Source organism: Panthera tigris, chromosome D3, assembly GCF_018350195.1.
Source record: "Panthera tigris isolate Pti1 chromosome D3, P.tigris_Pti1_mat1.1, whole genome shotgun sequence".
NCBI classification, from domain to species: Eukaryota; Metazoa; Chordata; class Mammalia; order Carnivora; family Felidae; genus Panthera; species Panthera tigris.
In genome coordinates, this window is record NC_056671.1 from 48596780 (window position 1) to 48614854 (window position 18075).

The following is an 18075-nucleotide window of genomic DNA, read 5'->3' on the forward strand; positions in this document are numbered from 1 at the left end:
TATCTCTTTCAGATTCACATTTCCCTCTTGACCTTGAACCCTGATTTTCAGGGTTCTTTCAGAGGCTCTTCTGCTTGTCCACATTACAGAGTACAGTGAGCCCATCAGGTATGAGGTCTTGTACTCTGTTGTCTCTACTTCACAGTACCTCTTTATCCTACTTCTTCTTCCTGTGCATTCTTCCCCGAAGTACCACTTGCAGAACTGTCCCTCCTTTTCAAGGTCAACTCCTCTGTCCTTGCCGCTGAATTCCTCCTTTTCCACATTCTTCCACTGCATCTTTTGCCAGGCATATTGTTGCTAATCTTCCAAGGCTGAGGATAGTACTGCCTCTTCTGTGATGTCTTTGTAGATGTCCCTTCCCACTTAGTCCCACATTTCCTCTCTGACCCCGATAGCACTTTATTGTCAACATGAACACAGGGCTTACACTGCCATGCAATATTACAATTTGCATAACTCATTTCTCCTACTAAGTTGTGAGCTACTTAGAGAAGACACTGGTTTTTGTTTTATCCTTCTATTTCTTACTGTGCTGAACACAATATTTTGCATATAGTGGCTCACTGCAAATACTGTTGGATTAACAATTGAATCCCTTCTTGCCTTCCCTGGAAATCAGCTTTTTCGGTGATCCCTTTCCCATACTCAATGTGTATCTTCATCTTTCCTTTCTATGGTCAGACACACTCGAGTATTTGACAGTGAAGGGAAAGGAAAATATCTTTACTTGGTCCTGCTGTTCCCTTTTTTATCTTTTCCCTTCTAAATATCTTAAACATATGGTCTATGACTTCTGTCTTCTCTCTTTGCCCTGAGTCTTTCTCTAGCCATCTGTAGTCTGACCTCCACCCTCACCACTCTACTGAGATTACACTCTTAAAAATGAAAGCTTCCCTTCTATTGCCACGACCTCTCCTCCGCTTTTTGTACATGCATCTGAGCACTCCTGCTGGGAAAGCGTTCTCTGCCCCAGGTTACCCAGCAGTGCCTGTTCCTTCTGCCCCCTGACTGCTCTTCTTTCCTGCCCACCCCTTCATCCAGACCTGTTCTCAGCTCACAGCATTTCCTCTCTGTTCGGGGGAATCCCACTGCCTTTATGACTAGCTTTTGTTAATGTGGCTGCTTTTCACATCTTGATTCTCTGTCCTTAATATCTTTAAAATCTAAAATCTCACATCCCTGAATTCCTCCCAGACATTTTCATTTAGCATCCCTATGCTCCAAATGGCTGTCTTTCCTAATTTTTTTTTTCTTGCATTCACCTCTTCCATCACTTTTTGGGTCATTTAGACTCAAAAATCTTTTTAGTTTGGTCCCTCCCACTTTCTTATTCCTCTTTCCCTCCCCTCCCATCAACTTGGTTCAACCTTCCCAATACCTCTTTCCTTTCCAGTTGCCTCTCCTCTGGTTTAGGACCTCATCCTCTGGATTGGTATGTCAGGCTCCCTGCTGATGCCTCTGCTGTCAGTCTCTTTCCTTTCTCAGCCATCGTGTACATCATTGCCTAGTATTCCAAAAATTCCCCCAGGTTACGATGGAGGTCTATAGAAAAAGAGTATTATGAGTTTGTGGGTTTTTTTTTAAAGATTTTATTTTTAAGTAATCTCTACACTCAGTGTGCGGCTCGAATTCACAACCCCAAGATCAAGAGTCTCATGCTCCACCCACTGGGCCAGCCAGGTGCCCCCAAAAGAGTAGTATGGGTTTGGGGCACCTGGGTGGCTTAGTTGGTTAAGTGTCCCACTCTTGATTTTGGCTCAAGTCATGATCTCATGGTTCCTGAGGTTAAGCTCCACACCAGGCTCTGCTCTAACAGTGCAGAGACTGCTTGGGATTCTCTCTCCCCTCTCTGGCCCTTCCTCCTTCTCTCTCTCTCTCTCCACCCCCCCCAAATAAATAAATAAAATTTAAAAAAAAAAAGGCCCAGCACTGAGAGGGTGTTTTCCTTAAAGAAAAAAAAAGTACTATGGGTTTTAGAATCAGACAAACCCAGGATTAGAATCCTAAGTCCACTATTTACTGGCTGGAATGTCAGTTCCTCAATTTCTGTGAGAGTAATATCACTCATCACTTTGGGTTTTAGTGATTATTGAGTGAGATGATATAATAAAGTTACATTTCCATATTAAAAAAATTCAACAGAGGAATAAGCAGTTTCAGAAAAGTTAAGTACTTTTCCCAAGATCGTGGTCTATAAAAGAGCACAGTCTATAAAGAGATTTTTCACACATCTCAAGGTCAAGGTGAATATAAGCCATTGATTGGTCTATATTAATCAATGAGTCCACATCCGTAGTAACTGGAAACAAATTCTAGATTAACCTGGTTCTTCAGGATCCAAGAGAAGACATTGGCTTTGACAGGGCTGGAGCGAGTCCAGGTTGATATCAGAGTTGAGACCAGAAATGGAAGACAAGGCCGAGTGGGATTAGTGTGGAGGCCGATGCATGTGGATGCTGGGATGGAGACATGGTGAGGTGAGAGAAGGTCATGTCCAAAGAACCCCTGCCCAGCATGACTGTTGCTGGAAACTGAGAAAGGTCATTGTGTATTTTTATGGTGTTGAGTAAATTTAATCCTTTTCTGCCAAGGGCAAGTCACTCTTCATAGGGGTCTTGGGGATTTGGCCAATTGTGAGAATGTCTGTGGTAATATTAAAGCTTATTTTATGAGGCCTGTGGCCATTTTATGAGGTTGGTGGCCATTCCTTTCAAACCATAAATTTTATCCTTTAAAACAATGAGAACGACTGCTTTGAAAATGCCATTTGATGATGGAAAGTGCAGTCCTAGAAAACACCAAAACAAAACGCAGATCCTCACTTCTGCCTCAGTCCTGGTTGTGGGCTGGGGTCAGGCATCTGGCACCACGTGAGGGCCTGGAGCCTCCCATGTGGGAGCTTCTCTGGGAAGTAGTGCTGTGGTGGAGGAACAGAAGGAGGGAGAGGAAGAGGAAGGGGACCGCACCTCCGCCCACAAATGCACCCTTCGCCTGGCTGCTCTGGGTGGTGCATCTTGCTCCTTCCTCATGGCAAGAGGGCGGCCTTGACTTGCTTGCCCTCTCCCTGAGCCAAGGAGCTGTGTCTTCCCCCTCTGCCTCATGCCCCTAGATCCATGGCTTGAAGGAACTATTCCTTTAGAACTCCCGAAATTAAAGCATTTTGCGGTGAATTCTGTTTGGGAAGTGCTGCATGTTATTTTCCCCTTCTGGAGATTCACAGTGAACCTCGACAGTAGTTATTAAGACGATTTTTTTTAGCTAATGGCCCTCAGAGCCAGGTTTACGGGGCTTGAGTTGTTCCCAGGGCCTAAGTCATGCCCTGCAACAGTGGGGCTTAGGATGTTACAGAAACTCTCACACCTCCAGAGACTTCCACCGTTTCCATCATTTTTTTGGCAGCAGCTTGCTAGCCACTGGTCGGGGCACACGGGGAAGGGGGAACGGAATCTCACCTTCCAGCCTGTGCAGGACCAACAGGTCCTTACATAACAATTTAAGTAATTTCTTCTCCGTTCGTTCTTCTCTCCAGGAGAAGGGGGGGAAATGCGCTTGTATGTGCTAATAGATATTCCGTTGCTAGTTTAAACATGTAAAGTATGGATTAGGGATGTGAAAACTTGAAGCGGTGTTTTTGAGAGCAGCTTGTATCGTTATGGCAACTAAAGACATTTGCCGGTTTACAGCAGGCATGGAGTAGTGGGGGGAGGGGGGTGTAGATAAACTCAGAAGAATTCCTGTCCATGACTAGAGGCCAAAGCGCACGGATAAAATCTAGGGCAGTGGGTTCACAAGGAAAATGGGCTACTGGGCAGGCATTCCATAGCAGTTATAGGGGGGACAGGTGAAGACAGTAATTTTATGAAAAATCAGCCTACCACCCAGACCACTTCTAACCATTTGACTGCTATGAACCCTCTAGGTTGAGGATGTTTGCTTTAGGGAACTGGGCAGAAATCATGACACTTAGACCACATTTATGAGACTCTCACTCTGTGCTTCATGTCCATCTTCCCATTTCATACTTACGGCCCTGCTGTGACTCCTGGCAACGGACTGCTCTTCTACCCACTTTATAGATGAGAGAAGTCAGGTGTCGTGGGGCTAAGTTACACCCTCCGTGAGGCTAAGGAGGAAGCACAGGCTCCCACTCTCTGCATGCCTTTGCTTCCAGATACAGTGTGGAGTCTGCAGGGGACACTTCCTCACATTCCAGGAAGGAATTGAAACACTAGAGAAATAAGAGCTTTAGAAATCACCTCAGTGCAAGGCTGCCGCCTTCTGCGCTGCCCACCTGGAGGGGGCCTGGCTCGCTTAGCAGTGGGGCTGCAACACGCAGAGCTGCTCCCTGCAGGGCTCCCAGGGGGAGAAGGGGACTCTGTCAAGGTCTTGGCCCTCCTGTGGCTGTGGAGTCTGACCCTGAATCCTGATGGAACGCTGCAGACCCCCTGGGGCCACACGGAGCTGGGCAAGCCCAGAGCAAAGAGCAAAGGGGAGGTGGGAGTGCTCCCAAAAGGAGGGTCCTCACCTACTCTTTTAAGATGCGCTTTCTTTCTTGGCAACCCTGCCTTCTCCTAGAGATGTAGAGAGAGAAATTCTTAGAGAGTTTCAGAATTTGCCTGGCTTATCTGTAAACTATGTGGAGGGAGAGTTTCAAAATCCCGCTGTTTTCACAACTTAAACCTCTGTTGTCACTGTGGTTATCAAGGCAGTGCTGGCTCCTGACCCTAGCAGGGACTTAGCTGCATGCCAGCCATAGTGGGGAATGCTAAGTAATTTCCTCGGGCCTCCACAGTAGGCCTTACTGTTGGAGAAGAGAAGTTCTGGAAAAGTTGTCTCTGAAGTAAGTTTCTATTAATAGAATAATTTGCATATTTAATGGTATATAACATTTAAAAAAACCACTGTCAATATCCCATGAAAGATTAAAACATACATTTTTATTTTATTTATTTATTTTTTAATGTTTATTTTTGAGAAAGACAGAGGGAGAGAGGGACAGAGTGCAAGCAGGGGAGGGGCAGATAGAGAGGGAGACAGAATCTGAAGCAGGCTCCAGGCTCCGAGCTGTCCTCACAGAGCCCGATGTGGGGCTCGAACTTGTGAACTGCGAGATCATGACCTGAGCCGAAGTCAGATGCTTAAATGACTGAGCCACCCAGGCGCCCCTAAAATATACATTTTTAAATCCTGTATTTGAAGAAAAAGGAATATAGCAATATTACAAAGACAATACAAATATAAAGACTTTCCTGGCCAAGACTAGAAATCTCTTGGGGTTGGATTCCTCCCCCCAACCACACCCAGGGCCTAATTCCCAGGTATGTGGCCCATCTGGGTTGCACAGGACCCCTGCTCAAGACCTGCACTTGGCTTAATGCTGTGTTCCTACAGTCTTCAAATTCTGAACCCTCTCTCAACAGGGGCCCCGTGTTTTCATTTCACACTGGGCACCGTGAACTATGCAGCCAGTCCTGCCTCACTGGTTCCCCATCCCTGCAGAATGAAGGTCGGGCTTGGTAAAGCTCTCGGGCCAAGCCCCAGCACCCCTTCCCACCTCTCCTCACTGGTCTCCAAGGCCTCTCAGGGTGCCTCCTCCCCTGCACAAATCCTCAGCACTTCCCAGGCAGGTTCTGGCCTCTGGCTTTGCTCCTGCAGTCCCTACCTTGGCCAGGGAGCCCCTCCTCTACCTGCACCCTCCTGGAGCCTCCCCTCCCTACCTCTGGCCTGGCTTCAGCGCTCGTCTAGGTGCAACCTCACAGCACATGCGCCATGCTGCACCAACATTCTACATACGTGTCTGTCCCCCAGCCCTCAGGAAACCCTTCCAGGCAAGCACTGGGGCTGGCAGGCCATCCCCACCGCGGTGTCAGGCAGCAGGAGTCAGCTAGCATTGAGATGACTAAGGAAGCTCCGGTCTGTGGGGAGCAGTCTTAGGAGATGCCACAGAGGACTTGTTCTCCAGATAAGATGGAAGCTCTTTCTGTCCTCCCCAAATATCCCTTTTTCAAACCAAACTCATTTCCTATCTGGAAACAAATGTCGAACACTGGGGGCTCACCAATTAGTTCTGTGTGTGTGCGTGTGTGCATGTGTGTGTGTGTATACGAGTGTGCATAACGAGGCTACCAATAGACTTAAAACACTTTGTTTAATGTTTATTTATTTATTTTTGAGACAGAGAGAGATAGAGAGCGAGCAGGGGAAGGGCAGAGGGAGAGGGAGAAAGAATCCCAAGCAAGTTCCATGCTGTCAGCACAGAGCCTGATGTAGGGCTTGAACCCATAAACCCTGAGATCATGACCTGAGCAGAAACCGAGTTGGACATTTAAACGACTGAGCCACCCAGGTGCCCCTATAACACTTTGTTTAAACCTGCTTTCTTCTTTCATTTCTTCCGGCATTATTCATGTAGTGTGGTTTCTGTTTCTGTTAAAAGAAGCTGGTCTCTAGTTTCTTAGTTTAGCACATGCAGACTTTTACATGGAAGGTTCTTTCATTCAACTAACTTAACAGCTGGGTGGCAAGGGGTGGTTGGCTCAGTGTAAGGAGAATGGGCACTGGGCCATGGGCATTACCAGGCTCTTCAGTTGTCCTGGTTTCAGGGTCAACTTCTCCACTAGGTAACGCACAGACAGGACCTGGGGCCCACAAAAATGTCTTAATTTCTTTTAAAATCTGAAGAAATAATAATAATAAATATATAACATGTAACCTATAAATCCAGTCTGGATTATATTTGTCTTCAATGCAGTCATACAATTTAATTTTTTAAACTTTATGGGGTGGCTGGGTGGCTCAGTCGGTTAAGCGTCCGACTTTGGCTCAGGTCATGATCTCACGGTTCGTGGGTTTGAGCCCCGCGTCGGGCTCCATGCTGGCCGCTCAGAGCCTGGAGCCTGCTTCAGATTCTGTGTCTCACTCTCACTCTCTGCCCCTCTCCCACTCACACTCTGTCTCTGTGTCTCTGTCTCTTTGTCTCTCTCTCTCTCTCAAAAATAAACATTAAAAATATATATTTTTTTATGAGGAAGGGGCCCCCAGAAGGCACGGTACAGCCCTGCATGTTTGGCATTACCTGTGTCATCGGACACCTCACAACTTCCACCCTCGCCCTCTGGTTCTATCGGCAGCAAGAAGGTAAGCCAGGCCATTTTGAAGGTTTGGTAAGAGTAGGTGGGACAAGCACTCCACGGTGCTTGTTTCCCAGGGCGGTCAGCCCTAAGAGAACACAGCCCGTGATCATGGGCCGCTGTGACTCTCTTTCCTGTCAAGGGCACCGAGCTGACTCGTCGCCGAGGCCATGACTGGGCACCACTTCTCTGGTAAACACCCTCCTGGTGAGGTGTGGAGCACACACTGCCAGCTCTCTTCCCATGGATGAATGCCCTCTGGTATCCTGGGGTCCGAGGCAGCACCCAGGAATCTTTACTGGAGTAGATGCCTATCAGGAAAGCCTAATTTGTACATTTATCTTTTAAGGAAAATTTCTTTTAACTCCTGGATCTGGGGAGGAGCGAGAAACGTGTGAGGAAACAGTAAAGGTTCTCCACGCCTCTCTGATAAATTCATTGCCCCCACTGTCCTAGGGCAGCAGGAGCCTTGGGATACACACAGGTAAGTCACAGAGCTGCCGTGCAGTCAGCTACATGGAGCTGACAGTGCAGCGGGCTTAGGGGGGCAGCCTTGTGTGACTTCAGGCGGTCTGAATGAGCATGTAGTCAACCTAGACCAAGGTGCCAGCTTCAGTGCTCCTAGCTGACGGTATGCCAGATTCTGGGCAAAAGACTACAGCACTTCCCATTTTAACCTCACAACAGTCCTCTCAGGGAGATGCTGTTGCACCCATTTTACAGATGAGGAAACTGAAGGGTAGAGAGGATACAGAGAGACAAGATGAACTGTTCAATGGATAACCCGCAAGTGGCCTGGCAACAGGGTCTCTGGGACTGAGGTGGGAGGGGCTGTGCATGGTCTTTTCTCGCTCGCTGTCTCCAGATCCTGGGCACTGGCGTTCCCAGCACCTCCTTGAATAGCCTGTGTTTACGCTAAGACTTCCTAGTACCCCAGCATGATTTGTCCCTCACCCTCCAAAACTCCTTTCATGCCCAGTAGAAAGAGAGAGCTTTCCTCCACGGGAGCACAAGCATGGCCCACCATGCTGAGAGGACGCAGCCGGCTCTGCAGGCACCAGCTGACCCTTCTCCCTGTGAGATTCATCCTGTCCCAGCAACACCCTGCAGTTGCCTATGTTCATGAGCATAACCAAGGTCAAGCAATGTTCCCAAGGTCACATAGCTAGCAAGGCAAGGGGCAGAGCCAGGACTAAACCCAGGCTGAATAATTGTAGAGCCTGTGTTGTAAACCACTGCATTCTATCTAAGTGCTCCTTTTTCATCAAAAACAGCTTTAAAAACAAACAAACAAACAAAAAAGCCTAAATAGTTCCTGCCCTGGCTTTCTCACAGGGTTCCTGGGAAGGCCAAATGAGACAATGTATACAAAAGTTCTGTGCTTCCTAGTTTAATACTCACCCCTCTTCATCTTCAAATTGCTTAGTCTTCAGTTGGTTTTGTTCTTGATTTGAGGCTCTGATGATTCTGAAAAGCAAAATTATTGATATGCACAAGGTCGAAGCCCTTTAGGTGACTACATTTCAGTAGGGTGTAGTGATAGGAAGATAGCAGGCTGATATCAGGATATCTGACTTCTAGTCTTGATAATGTCATTGTCCTTATTTTGCACCTGAACATGTGGGCACCATCCTTTCATTATTGAGTACTCTACTGTAACCAGATTCTGTGCTGGGCAATGCGGGTGCAGGAAAAAAAGTCTCAATTTTTGCCTTCAAGAAGCACAGCCTAGTCTTTCTGGCAATGTTTGGAAAAGTGTGGTAGACCACACTTTGTCATTATTTGCTGCTTTTTCTGTGAGGGGATTGTTTTTCTCTGCCTTATTGACATTGGCTTGGGCATATGACTTACACTGGCCAATGAATGCAAGTCAAAGTGGCATACACCACATCTGAGCCAATGCATGTCTCCACCAGTTCTCTTACCTTTTCTTCTCTGCTACAAGACCAGTGTGGCCCAGAGATGGGCTACACTTTGTCCTTGGTTCTGGAATAAAAGAAAAGCTATACTTAACCCACAGAAGATGTGAATCATGAGCAAGAAATAAACCTTTTACTGTTGTGGTTGTAAGACTGAGATTTGGGGGATATTTGTTATGCAGCTTAACTTAGCAAAAGCTGAGCGATACAAAAGGAAAGAAGTAGGCTCTATGTTTCTGTCCCCTTGTTTGCATCAGTTTGGAGATAAGAATGGTAATCCTTGTGTCTAAATTAATAGATTTTATGTGGCTCAAAAACCTATTTTATTCATTTCTTGTCTTCAGAGCCATTGAGTCTAGGCAGCCAGGGGGTCTGGGCAACCGGGACAGGCCAAATCCACAGAACAACTTTGCTGCCCCTTTGCCTCTGGCCTTGGTGTTGGGTCCTATGCTTGAATATTTCTTTATCACTGTTTCTGGCAAGTGGTTGGTTCTTTGTGTTGAAATAGCCCCAAGCTGCTTTTCTGCCCACATTTGTAGGGTAGGATCCGGGGGATATTTGTCACTCATGTTGGGTGAGGACTTTATATTGGAAATAAATTATTCCTATTATACAATCCTGAATTGGGTTCTGAAGATGCTTCTGCTTGTCTACCTTTCCCCCAAGTCACCCATCAGAGTCCTTCTCTGTGGGACACCCCTGACTCCCTCTGTCTCATCTTCCTATTTCTTTTCTTTACCCGTGATTACTTTTTCTTTCTTTCCTATTTGATGAAACTGACAGAGTCAGTTCCTTCATAGTGTAAAATCTGGAAGACAAACCAACCTTTCTAACACTAACAGTGAGAGCTTCTTACAGCCTAACCTCCACGTGTGAGGTTGTACTAAACAAGGCCCACCGTGCCTCTCTCCTTGCTTTCCTCCCTCCCGCCTCCTTTCTTTCTTCTCTCCTCCCATCCCTTCTCTTCTTCTTTCACCCTTTCATTTCTTTCTTCCAGCGAATATTTATTGAGCCCCTATGATATTCCCTGTTGCTCGCACTAGGCACTGAAGAGGGTTCAGTGAATAAAACAGATCAAGATGCTTCTCCCCAAAGCTAGGGGAATGATAGAAGTGGGTAGGGTGGACATCCCAACCTATTATTCTTCTATATGGAAAGCTGAAATATTGGTGTCATCTTACTATTTTTTCAGTTGTTCTGAATGTAAACCTATGGTAGAGATGAAGGAGAAAAATGATAACAGAAGGTCACTTACAGTTTCTCCTGGAAAAGCCATCTCTCTGTAGGTTTATCACGGTGAGCCTTGGCATCTTCAAAGGTTGGAGCTGCCACAGGGATAAGAGATCATTCAGCACAGTGCTCCCCAGAATTTTCACAAAGTGGCCCTGGGGCAGAGCAACATGAATCACTGTCCCTGAAAGATGCCTGGACTCTTTAGCATGAAGCCGCCAGACACATGGGAAATTTCTTTGAAATATCTTTTGTGATTTAAAAATTAATGTATTTTTTGCATGCTTTTCATAACATAGCTGTTTGTTTTAATATAAAAATTATCCTCTCAAGATCACATATTGGATGATTCCATTTATATGAAATGCCCAGAATCGGCAAATCCAGAGGCAGACAGTAGATTAGCTGTTGCCCAGGGCTGTGAGGGTTGGGGGCTGTGAGAGTGATGGCTAAGGCATACAGAGTTGGTTTTGGGGGTGATGGAAAGATCTCAAATTAATTGTGTGATTGTTGTACAATCTGTGAATATATTAAAAGCCATCGAATTGTATGCTTTAAATGGGTGGATTGTATGCGATGTGAATTTTATCTCATGAATCTGTTAAAAAAAAAAAAAAAAGCTGTCCCTCCCAATCTTCAAGGAAAACTGGCATTCTGGGAAGATGCAGTTGTAGCTTTTCCCCACTGCGTGAGCAGCGGTTAAATGCAACCATTTGAGAATGGAGACTCTAGTCCAACCCCATTAATATACCGACTTATAGAAACCTGAGCTGTGAGGTGACTTGCCCAAGGCCACCCACAGCAAACAGCAGAGCCGGATTTCCTGTGTCCCAGTTCAGGACAACAGGATTAACCTCCAAACGTACTTTGCATTGAGCTTGAATTTACCTTGTTTCACTTCCTAAATCATTTACTTACCAAGTTGTTTTAGCCACACATGTTCCCTGGCCCTTGGCTTTCTTTGGCTTTCCACGTCCTGGATGTTTCCAAAACAAGAGGCTGAGTCTCTGGATACCTCATCCCGTTTTCTGCAGGGGCTGAGTGGGAGTGGCAGGAGGAGGAGGAGGGGCTCCACCCGTTCTTGCCTTGAGCCCCACTGAGCCAAAGGCCAGCTCTGACTTCAAGAGGCTGTGGGAGTAAGATCCACTATCTGTTTAATCACCAGTGGTATCTGGATGGAAGCTCAGCCAGGACACTCTCATCCTAACCTGTGCAGCATTGGGCAAGCTGTGAAAGTGAAATGCTGAGGTCAGATATGAGGACAGATCATGTAGTAACCTGCAGCCCCGTGACCTTGCTTTCTCCAGATGACCTCATGCCGAGAAATGCACAAGTGCATCAAACGTGGCCCCTCCCGGCCAGGCTGGACCATTTCAGCGAGGGGTAGGCTCAGATGATCTCTGGTACCTTGGAGCCTCCCTTTTGTCTGGTTCTTTTTTTTTCCCTTTTTTTTAAATGTTTGTTTGTTTAGAGAGCATGTGCGCAAGTAGGGGAGGGACAGAGAGAGAGAAGGAGAGAGAGAATCCCTGGTGGGCTCCGTGGTGTCAGTGCAGAGCCTGACGTGGGGCTTGACCTCACAAACCATGAGATCATGACCTGAGCTGAATCAAAAGGCAGATGCTTAAACCAGTTGAGCCAAACATGTGCCCCATATCTGTCTGGTTCTACATAGTTCTTGCCTCCATTCTTTAAATTTTTTTTTTTTAACATTTATTTATTTTTTAGGGGGGGAGGGGCAGAGAGAGAGAGGAGACGCAGAATCTGAAGCAGGCTCCGGGCTCTGAGCTGTCAGCACAGAGCTGGAAGTGGGGCTCGAACTCATGAACCATGAGATCATGACCTGAGCCAAAATCAGACACTCAATCGACTGAGCCACCCAGGCACCCCTTCTTGCCTCCATTCTTTCATGAGATCTTTACAAAGGTCCTGTGAGGTGGTCGAGGAGAGCATTAGTTACCTTTATTTTTCAGATATGGAAACCAAGGCTTAAGAATCCAAGTTGCCCAAGGTTTTTAAGGCAACAAATGGAGAGCTAGACCAGGCTGTTTCCACCAGGTTCTGAGTTGAGATTAGCAGACTGCTCATGGAGGACAGTGCAAAGTTCACCCATGGCCTTAAAGAACAGTATGAGCATTAATCATCATCTGTTGCTTTTGAAGATCACCTCCAACATAGCTTTGTTTTAAATCTATGCCCAAGGCCGAAATGGAATTAAAAAGATGTGAGAGACAGCAGTCCTAAGTGTACTCAGAAGTATTTCTTAATAAGTAGCTCTCTCTCCACTCCTCCCTTCCTTGAATGTGAGAAGTTAGGAAATGAGCAGTCATAAGCAGAGATGGCAGTGTGAGATATTTCACAGAGGGGGTGTTTAACCACCTGTCTAGGAGATGAGCAGCTCGTCCTCGAGGTGGCTTTAACAGAGAACCAGTCCTTCCACAGCCGAGTGAAGGAAATTTGGGAAGTTTGGGGTCTGGAATTCTGGGCCAAGCCATCTCACCGTCTCTGTCAGGAGAGATCCCCGCCCCTTTGATTAGGGTTCAGTTGTCTTACTATAATTCAGTTAGAGTCAAAAGATTAAAAATTATCTGCTGCTCTAGCTGCAGTATTTAAAAAATATATATTTATTTATTTTTGAGAGAAAGAGCATGAGCGGGGGAAGGACAATGAGAGAGGGAGACAGAAGATCTAAAGCGGCTCTGCACTGACAGTAGCGAGGCCAACGCGGGGCTCAAACTCACGAATCCTGAGATCGTGGCCTGTGCCGAAGTCGGACGCTCAACCAACTGAGCCACCCAGGTGCCCCTCTAGTGCCAGTATTTCTAAAGCACTTTTTAAAATCTGCAAGATCCTTTCTTCAAATGAAATAAAATATGTTAATCTGAGAAAAGCAGAGTTAGGAAAAAGAGGCATGTTGGAGGATGAGCTACCTGGAGCTCCTTGCCTTGCCCGCAGTTCTGGCAGCTGGCTGTTACAAAATCTGGAATTCTGACGTAATCTCTTACTTCATCTATGGGGAAACGGGACATAATAGCAGTGATCATGGTTATATTTCATTGTGCTCTCACTTTACACTCATCGTTTTATTCTCCCAACAGCCCCACAAGATACGTGTGTTATTTTCTCGGATCATCAGAACAGGAACTTGAGACTCAGGATGATTAAGCAACTTGCCTGAAGTCACTTAAAGAAATGCATGGAGGGACAAGGGACTAATGTCCAGGACTGTCTGGCTGCAAAGCCAGCCCTGGGCTAAGCCTTCAAAAACACACATTACCCACTAGACCCATACTCTGCAGGGACAAGACCTTGATGGAAACTTGAGGTAGATTTGTTTTTCTGTCCCTCAAAGGGCACCTTTCATGATGCCTGCTTTGAACAGTGGAAGGGCCCTGACTGGTCTGTGGCTCTTGGTGTCCTAAAGGAGGGGTTGGCAGTTTGTCTGTGACTGAGAAGTAAGTCAGGCCACATCCCCAAAATCCCTGACGCTGGAGCAGCAGGGATGCCAGGCCTTGGTCCCTGACACATAAACTGCATTGTCGCTTAGAGTGACTTCCGCCTGGAAGCTGGCACTTGGGGGGGGACTTGGCAGTAGAGCAGGCTAAGCCCTTTAGGAGCATCTGATCCAAAGTCCTTACTGTACTTACTTGGAGTGACAACAGAGGAAGAGGAGAAAGTCACATGCCAGTGCTGACCATGCCACCTGGGAGTACAAAGTTTTCAATAATGTTCCTTGAGTATAAGTCTGCTCATTTATAAGTTACATACCTGGCTGTCAGTACTGTTCTATATTATGCATATTTCAATCTATCCCCAAATTTAAAAAATTAAAGAATGAAATAAAATATACACCTAGAAATTCTACTATTTTTCTCCTCTCCCCAGTTGGGTTGTGTTAAGGATAAATTTGGAGCACTCACTTTGGAGAACTCTGGACCAGCCTCCCTATGAGCTGGGTAATTTAGGAACCTGAGGCCGGATGTTCAGTTTTAGGTGGTTTTTCATTCTGAGCACCACCCCCCCACCCCACTGCCATAATATCATTACTTCGTTCAGTTTTTTTATTGTGGTAAAATATACATCACATAAAATTTACCATCTTAGCCATCTTTAATTGTACAGGTCAGTGGTATTAAGAACATTCACCTTGTTATACAGTCATCACTGCCCTCCATTTCTAGAACTTTTTCATCTCCCCAAAGTGAAACTCTGCCCCCATTAAACAATAACTCCCCATTCTCCAGGCCCTGGTAATCACCATTGTATGTTTTGCCTTTATGAATTTGACTACTCCAAGTCAATAATTATTTTTAAGCTCCTATGATGACTCAGGTGGTGGTTTGGCACATGAGAGTCAGAGGTGAGCAAAGCAAATGAAATTCCCACCCTCCAACCTCCAATAAAGTCTGCTTTAATGAACTTAACTTACCTAACCTAGCTCTACTTTAGGTTAGCATCTTTGGAGAGCCCAGGAGATGGGCTATATCCAAGCTGGTGGCCAAGTGCGGAATACAGGGCAGGTGAGATGAGAAGGGTTGGGGGAGGTGAGGCTGGAACTGAGAGAGGTGTGACAGGTGACTACTGGATAAAAGGGAAAATACCTTCCCACAGAATTCCTAAAGAATTGGAGGAGAGATGGGACTTCCTGCGTCACATAGGTTGAAGCCATATTTGTTTTAATTGAGTGCTATAAGAGTCATCCCAAAAGGCTAGCGGGCATGCGAACATTGGGGTGCCCTCATTATCAGTAACCCGCGCGTGACTCAGGCTTCGGAGCTTGGGAGGAACAGGTGTCAGGTGTGGAGAGAAGAGAGTGGGTAGGGGCTACACCTCCGGGGTGCAGCTTGGCTGTGTGGCCGGAAGCCTGCCCACATCTGACTGGATCCCACGCTCTGCCCCTCCGCCTGCCTTTGCCTCAGGATAAAATTATACATTTCCAATTACAGGGCTGGTCAAAAATCAATACAAAGGTGGGAGAGAACAGATCATTTTTCTTACGGAAGTAACCATTTTCATTAATTTTTCATTAGCGCTGCCTTTGTTTTGCTATCCATCACCCGCAGAGCTGCAGCCTGCGTCAGTGAGTGTGCGTGCCTCTTGGCTTCAGGAGTTACTGCTTGATAAAGCCAGCAGGTCACTGCCCAGGACTACTGCCTGCGCAGCTGGTGTAGGTGACTGTTTTGTGACCATCCTGTTGGTTGGAATGTGCTTGAAAACACCAAAACTCAACCCTACCTCTATAATGGAAATTCTCTTTGTAGCACATGTTGGGGTTCGTTGCATTTCTTTTCAGGGGTGTACGTAAGTCAAGCCCTTCGTGGACTCTTGGTGCTGATTGACATGAGGGGTCTGTTTGGCTGGTGTACTTGGCTGAGGGCCAGCTGTATGCCTTTGGGACCTTGGGCCTCTGCCTGAGTGAGGGCGGTTTCTTGTGTCTTGACATGTGCTTCTCTGTGCTTTTAATGCAATTATTTTATCCTTAAACTCAGTTCCCTAAGTTCAGCCTGCCCCATCTCTCTATGAAGCCTTCTCCACTCCCCATTATGGCAGAATTGCTTGGCCAGTAAACCTTATCCCCCGCCCTTCCCATTATGCTCTTCATACAAGTGCGTTGACTACTCACGTGGGTCTCCCCCTAACAAACCTTTAGTTATCTGAGAACAGGGGCAGTGGCTTTTTAGTTTTCAATTGTCAACACCTAACAGCACCTGGCCAATGGTAGGTGATTAATGAATGTCATTAAAAAACATAAAAACAAAAGACAAAAGGCAACTGGAAGTCATTCCTCACTTTGTATAAGCAAGGGTAAGACCCCTCATTAGCAGTGGGAGGTGAAGCAGGCCTGACATTACCCCCAAATGACTTATCCTATTGTAAAAGAACTAGGTGCTAATCCCAGCTCTGTGGCTAATTAGCTGTGTAACCGTGAATAAGTCATTAACACTGAGTACTTATCAATAAAGGGGGGATTCTCTTCCAGCCCTAATGTCCTTAACCCCAAGAACCTCTGCCCTTGGAAAAGAATCCTCCCTCCCATACCTCACTCGTCAAGCTGAATGACACATGAGCTTTCTGGTGCTAATTCCCTCCGCTGGCCCCTATCACTAGGCCGCTAGGCTCCCTCTCCCTCCTCACAGCGAGGCTTGTCCGGAGCACTGCTTGCCACACTGGTTGTTACCAGCCTCCTCCTCAGCTTTGTGCCATCAATTCTCTCTGGACCTTTTACTGTTTTCTACAATGTGTTTTTATATGACTACATTTGGGACAATCACCCTCATAGAAAACATTTTCACACCCCCGCCCAAATTCCCTCAAGTCCCTTTCTAGCCACTGGCCCCCACTCCCCCACCTCTACCCTAGAGGTAACCACTGCTTTAGTCTTGCCTGTTCTGGAACATCATATAAATGGAACTGCGTAGCAAGTATTCCTGTGGTTGCTTGACACTTGATTCCACATAACTTTCTTGAGATCCATTCACGTTGTTGCATATGTCAGTAGTTCATTCTTTTAAATCACTGAGTAGTATTCTGTTGGTTGAATAAACCACAATGTGTTTACCGATTCTCTATTATTGGAGGACATTTGGATCGTTTCTGGCTTTGGTCTTTTTTGTGTTGTTTGTTTCGTTTTAGTTTTGGTTTTTTGGGTCTTTTTGTGTTTTTAACTCCTTTTATATTTGCTTCACTTTAATTTCTAAATGTAATAAAATCATTTAAAAAATGTCACCTCTCACTTACTACCTACGTGACCATGAGTGGGTTACTTAGACGCTCTGAGCTAATTTCCTTATTTGCAAAATGGGATAATGATAGTAGTTTTGCCATAAGATTGTTTTGGTTATTTTTTTCCCTTTCTAAGGTAAAATTTTTATATTTGAAGAACATCATACTGCACATTTTCTATTTTTTTTTTAATGTTTATTTGAGAGAGAGAGCATAAGCAGGGGAGGGGCAGAGAGAGAGGAGGACAGAAAATTCAAAGCAGGCTCTGCACTGACAGCAGTGAGCCCAATGCAGGACTTGAACTCATGAACCACAAGGTCATGACCTGAGTAATGCCCAACCGACTGAGCCACCCAGGTGCCCCATATTGCACATTTCACACAGTCATGTAAGAAAGCAAAAATGTATCCTTCCCTCATCCTAGAAATAAAGAAGGGCGTAAAAAATTTTTTAAAAAAATCATGAAACTTGGAAGTTTAGCACCAGCATCCGAAATAAATTTTTAAAAAAGGGAAAAAAAGCATTTACTACATATTTTAGATTTGTTTGGTTGCGGTTCTCCATATGTGGTATTAATAATTCTTCTTTAAATTCCTATTACCAAAACAGTAAAAACCAGGAAAAAAATATTTTACATATTCATATAAATATGTAGCCACATTATAATGATTAGGTTCATATATTCAATCACTTAGGATATTGCCTAGAATATAGTAAGCACTATATAAATATTTGCTGTTATTTGTGTTATTATTGAGCTGTCTTGAGGATACGGGTGACATTCTATTCTTGGAAGCACATCTGTGGTTCAGGCATTATATGAGGAGTGTAGATTTTGAACCTCATTCTCGTCACTCACACCCCTTCTTATAAACATCATGTAAGCTCACTTGTAACCCTGGTGTTAATTTTATTTTTACTGAAAGAATATTAGATGATATGAAATAGATACGGTTCTCAAATATTCAAACTGAAAAACTATTATCAACCTAACTTGCTGAGCCTCTACCCTTGGCAAATACACTATTAGGAATTTTTGAAGTAGAAAATATTCCAAATAATTCTTGGTTTAT

The 18075-nt window shown here is 45.4% G+C and overlaps 1 protein-coding gene across 2 annotated transcripts in view; it reads left to right on the plus strand.

Annotated features, from left to right (window-relative positions):
• TAF4B (TATA-box binding protein associated factor 4b) overlaps positions 1-18075 on the plus strand; it is a 179480-nt gene that overhangs the window by 149381 nt on the left and 12024 nt on the right. Inside the window, exon 15 of one of the 2 annotated variants that reach the window (XM_042961503.1) lies at positions 7483-7532. The exons of the other annotated variant lie outside the window; for it this stretch is intronic. Coding sequence (XP_042817437.1) covers positions 7483-7497 — 15 coding nt within the window. The 3' untranslated portion in view covers positions 7498-7532. Of the gene's footprint in view, positions 1-7482; positions 7533-18075 lie in introns of those variants that run through there. 2 annotated transcript variants of the gene reach the window in all.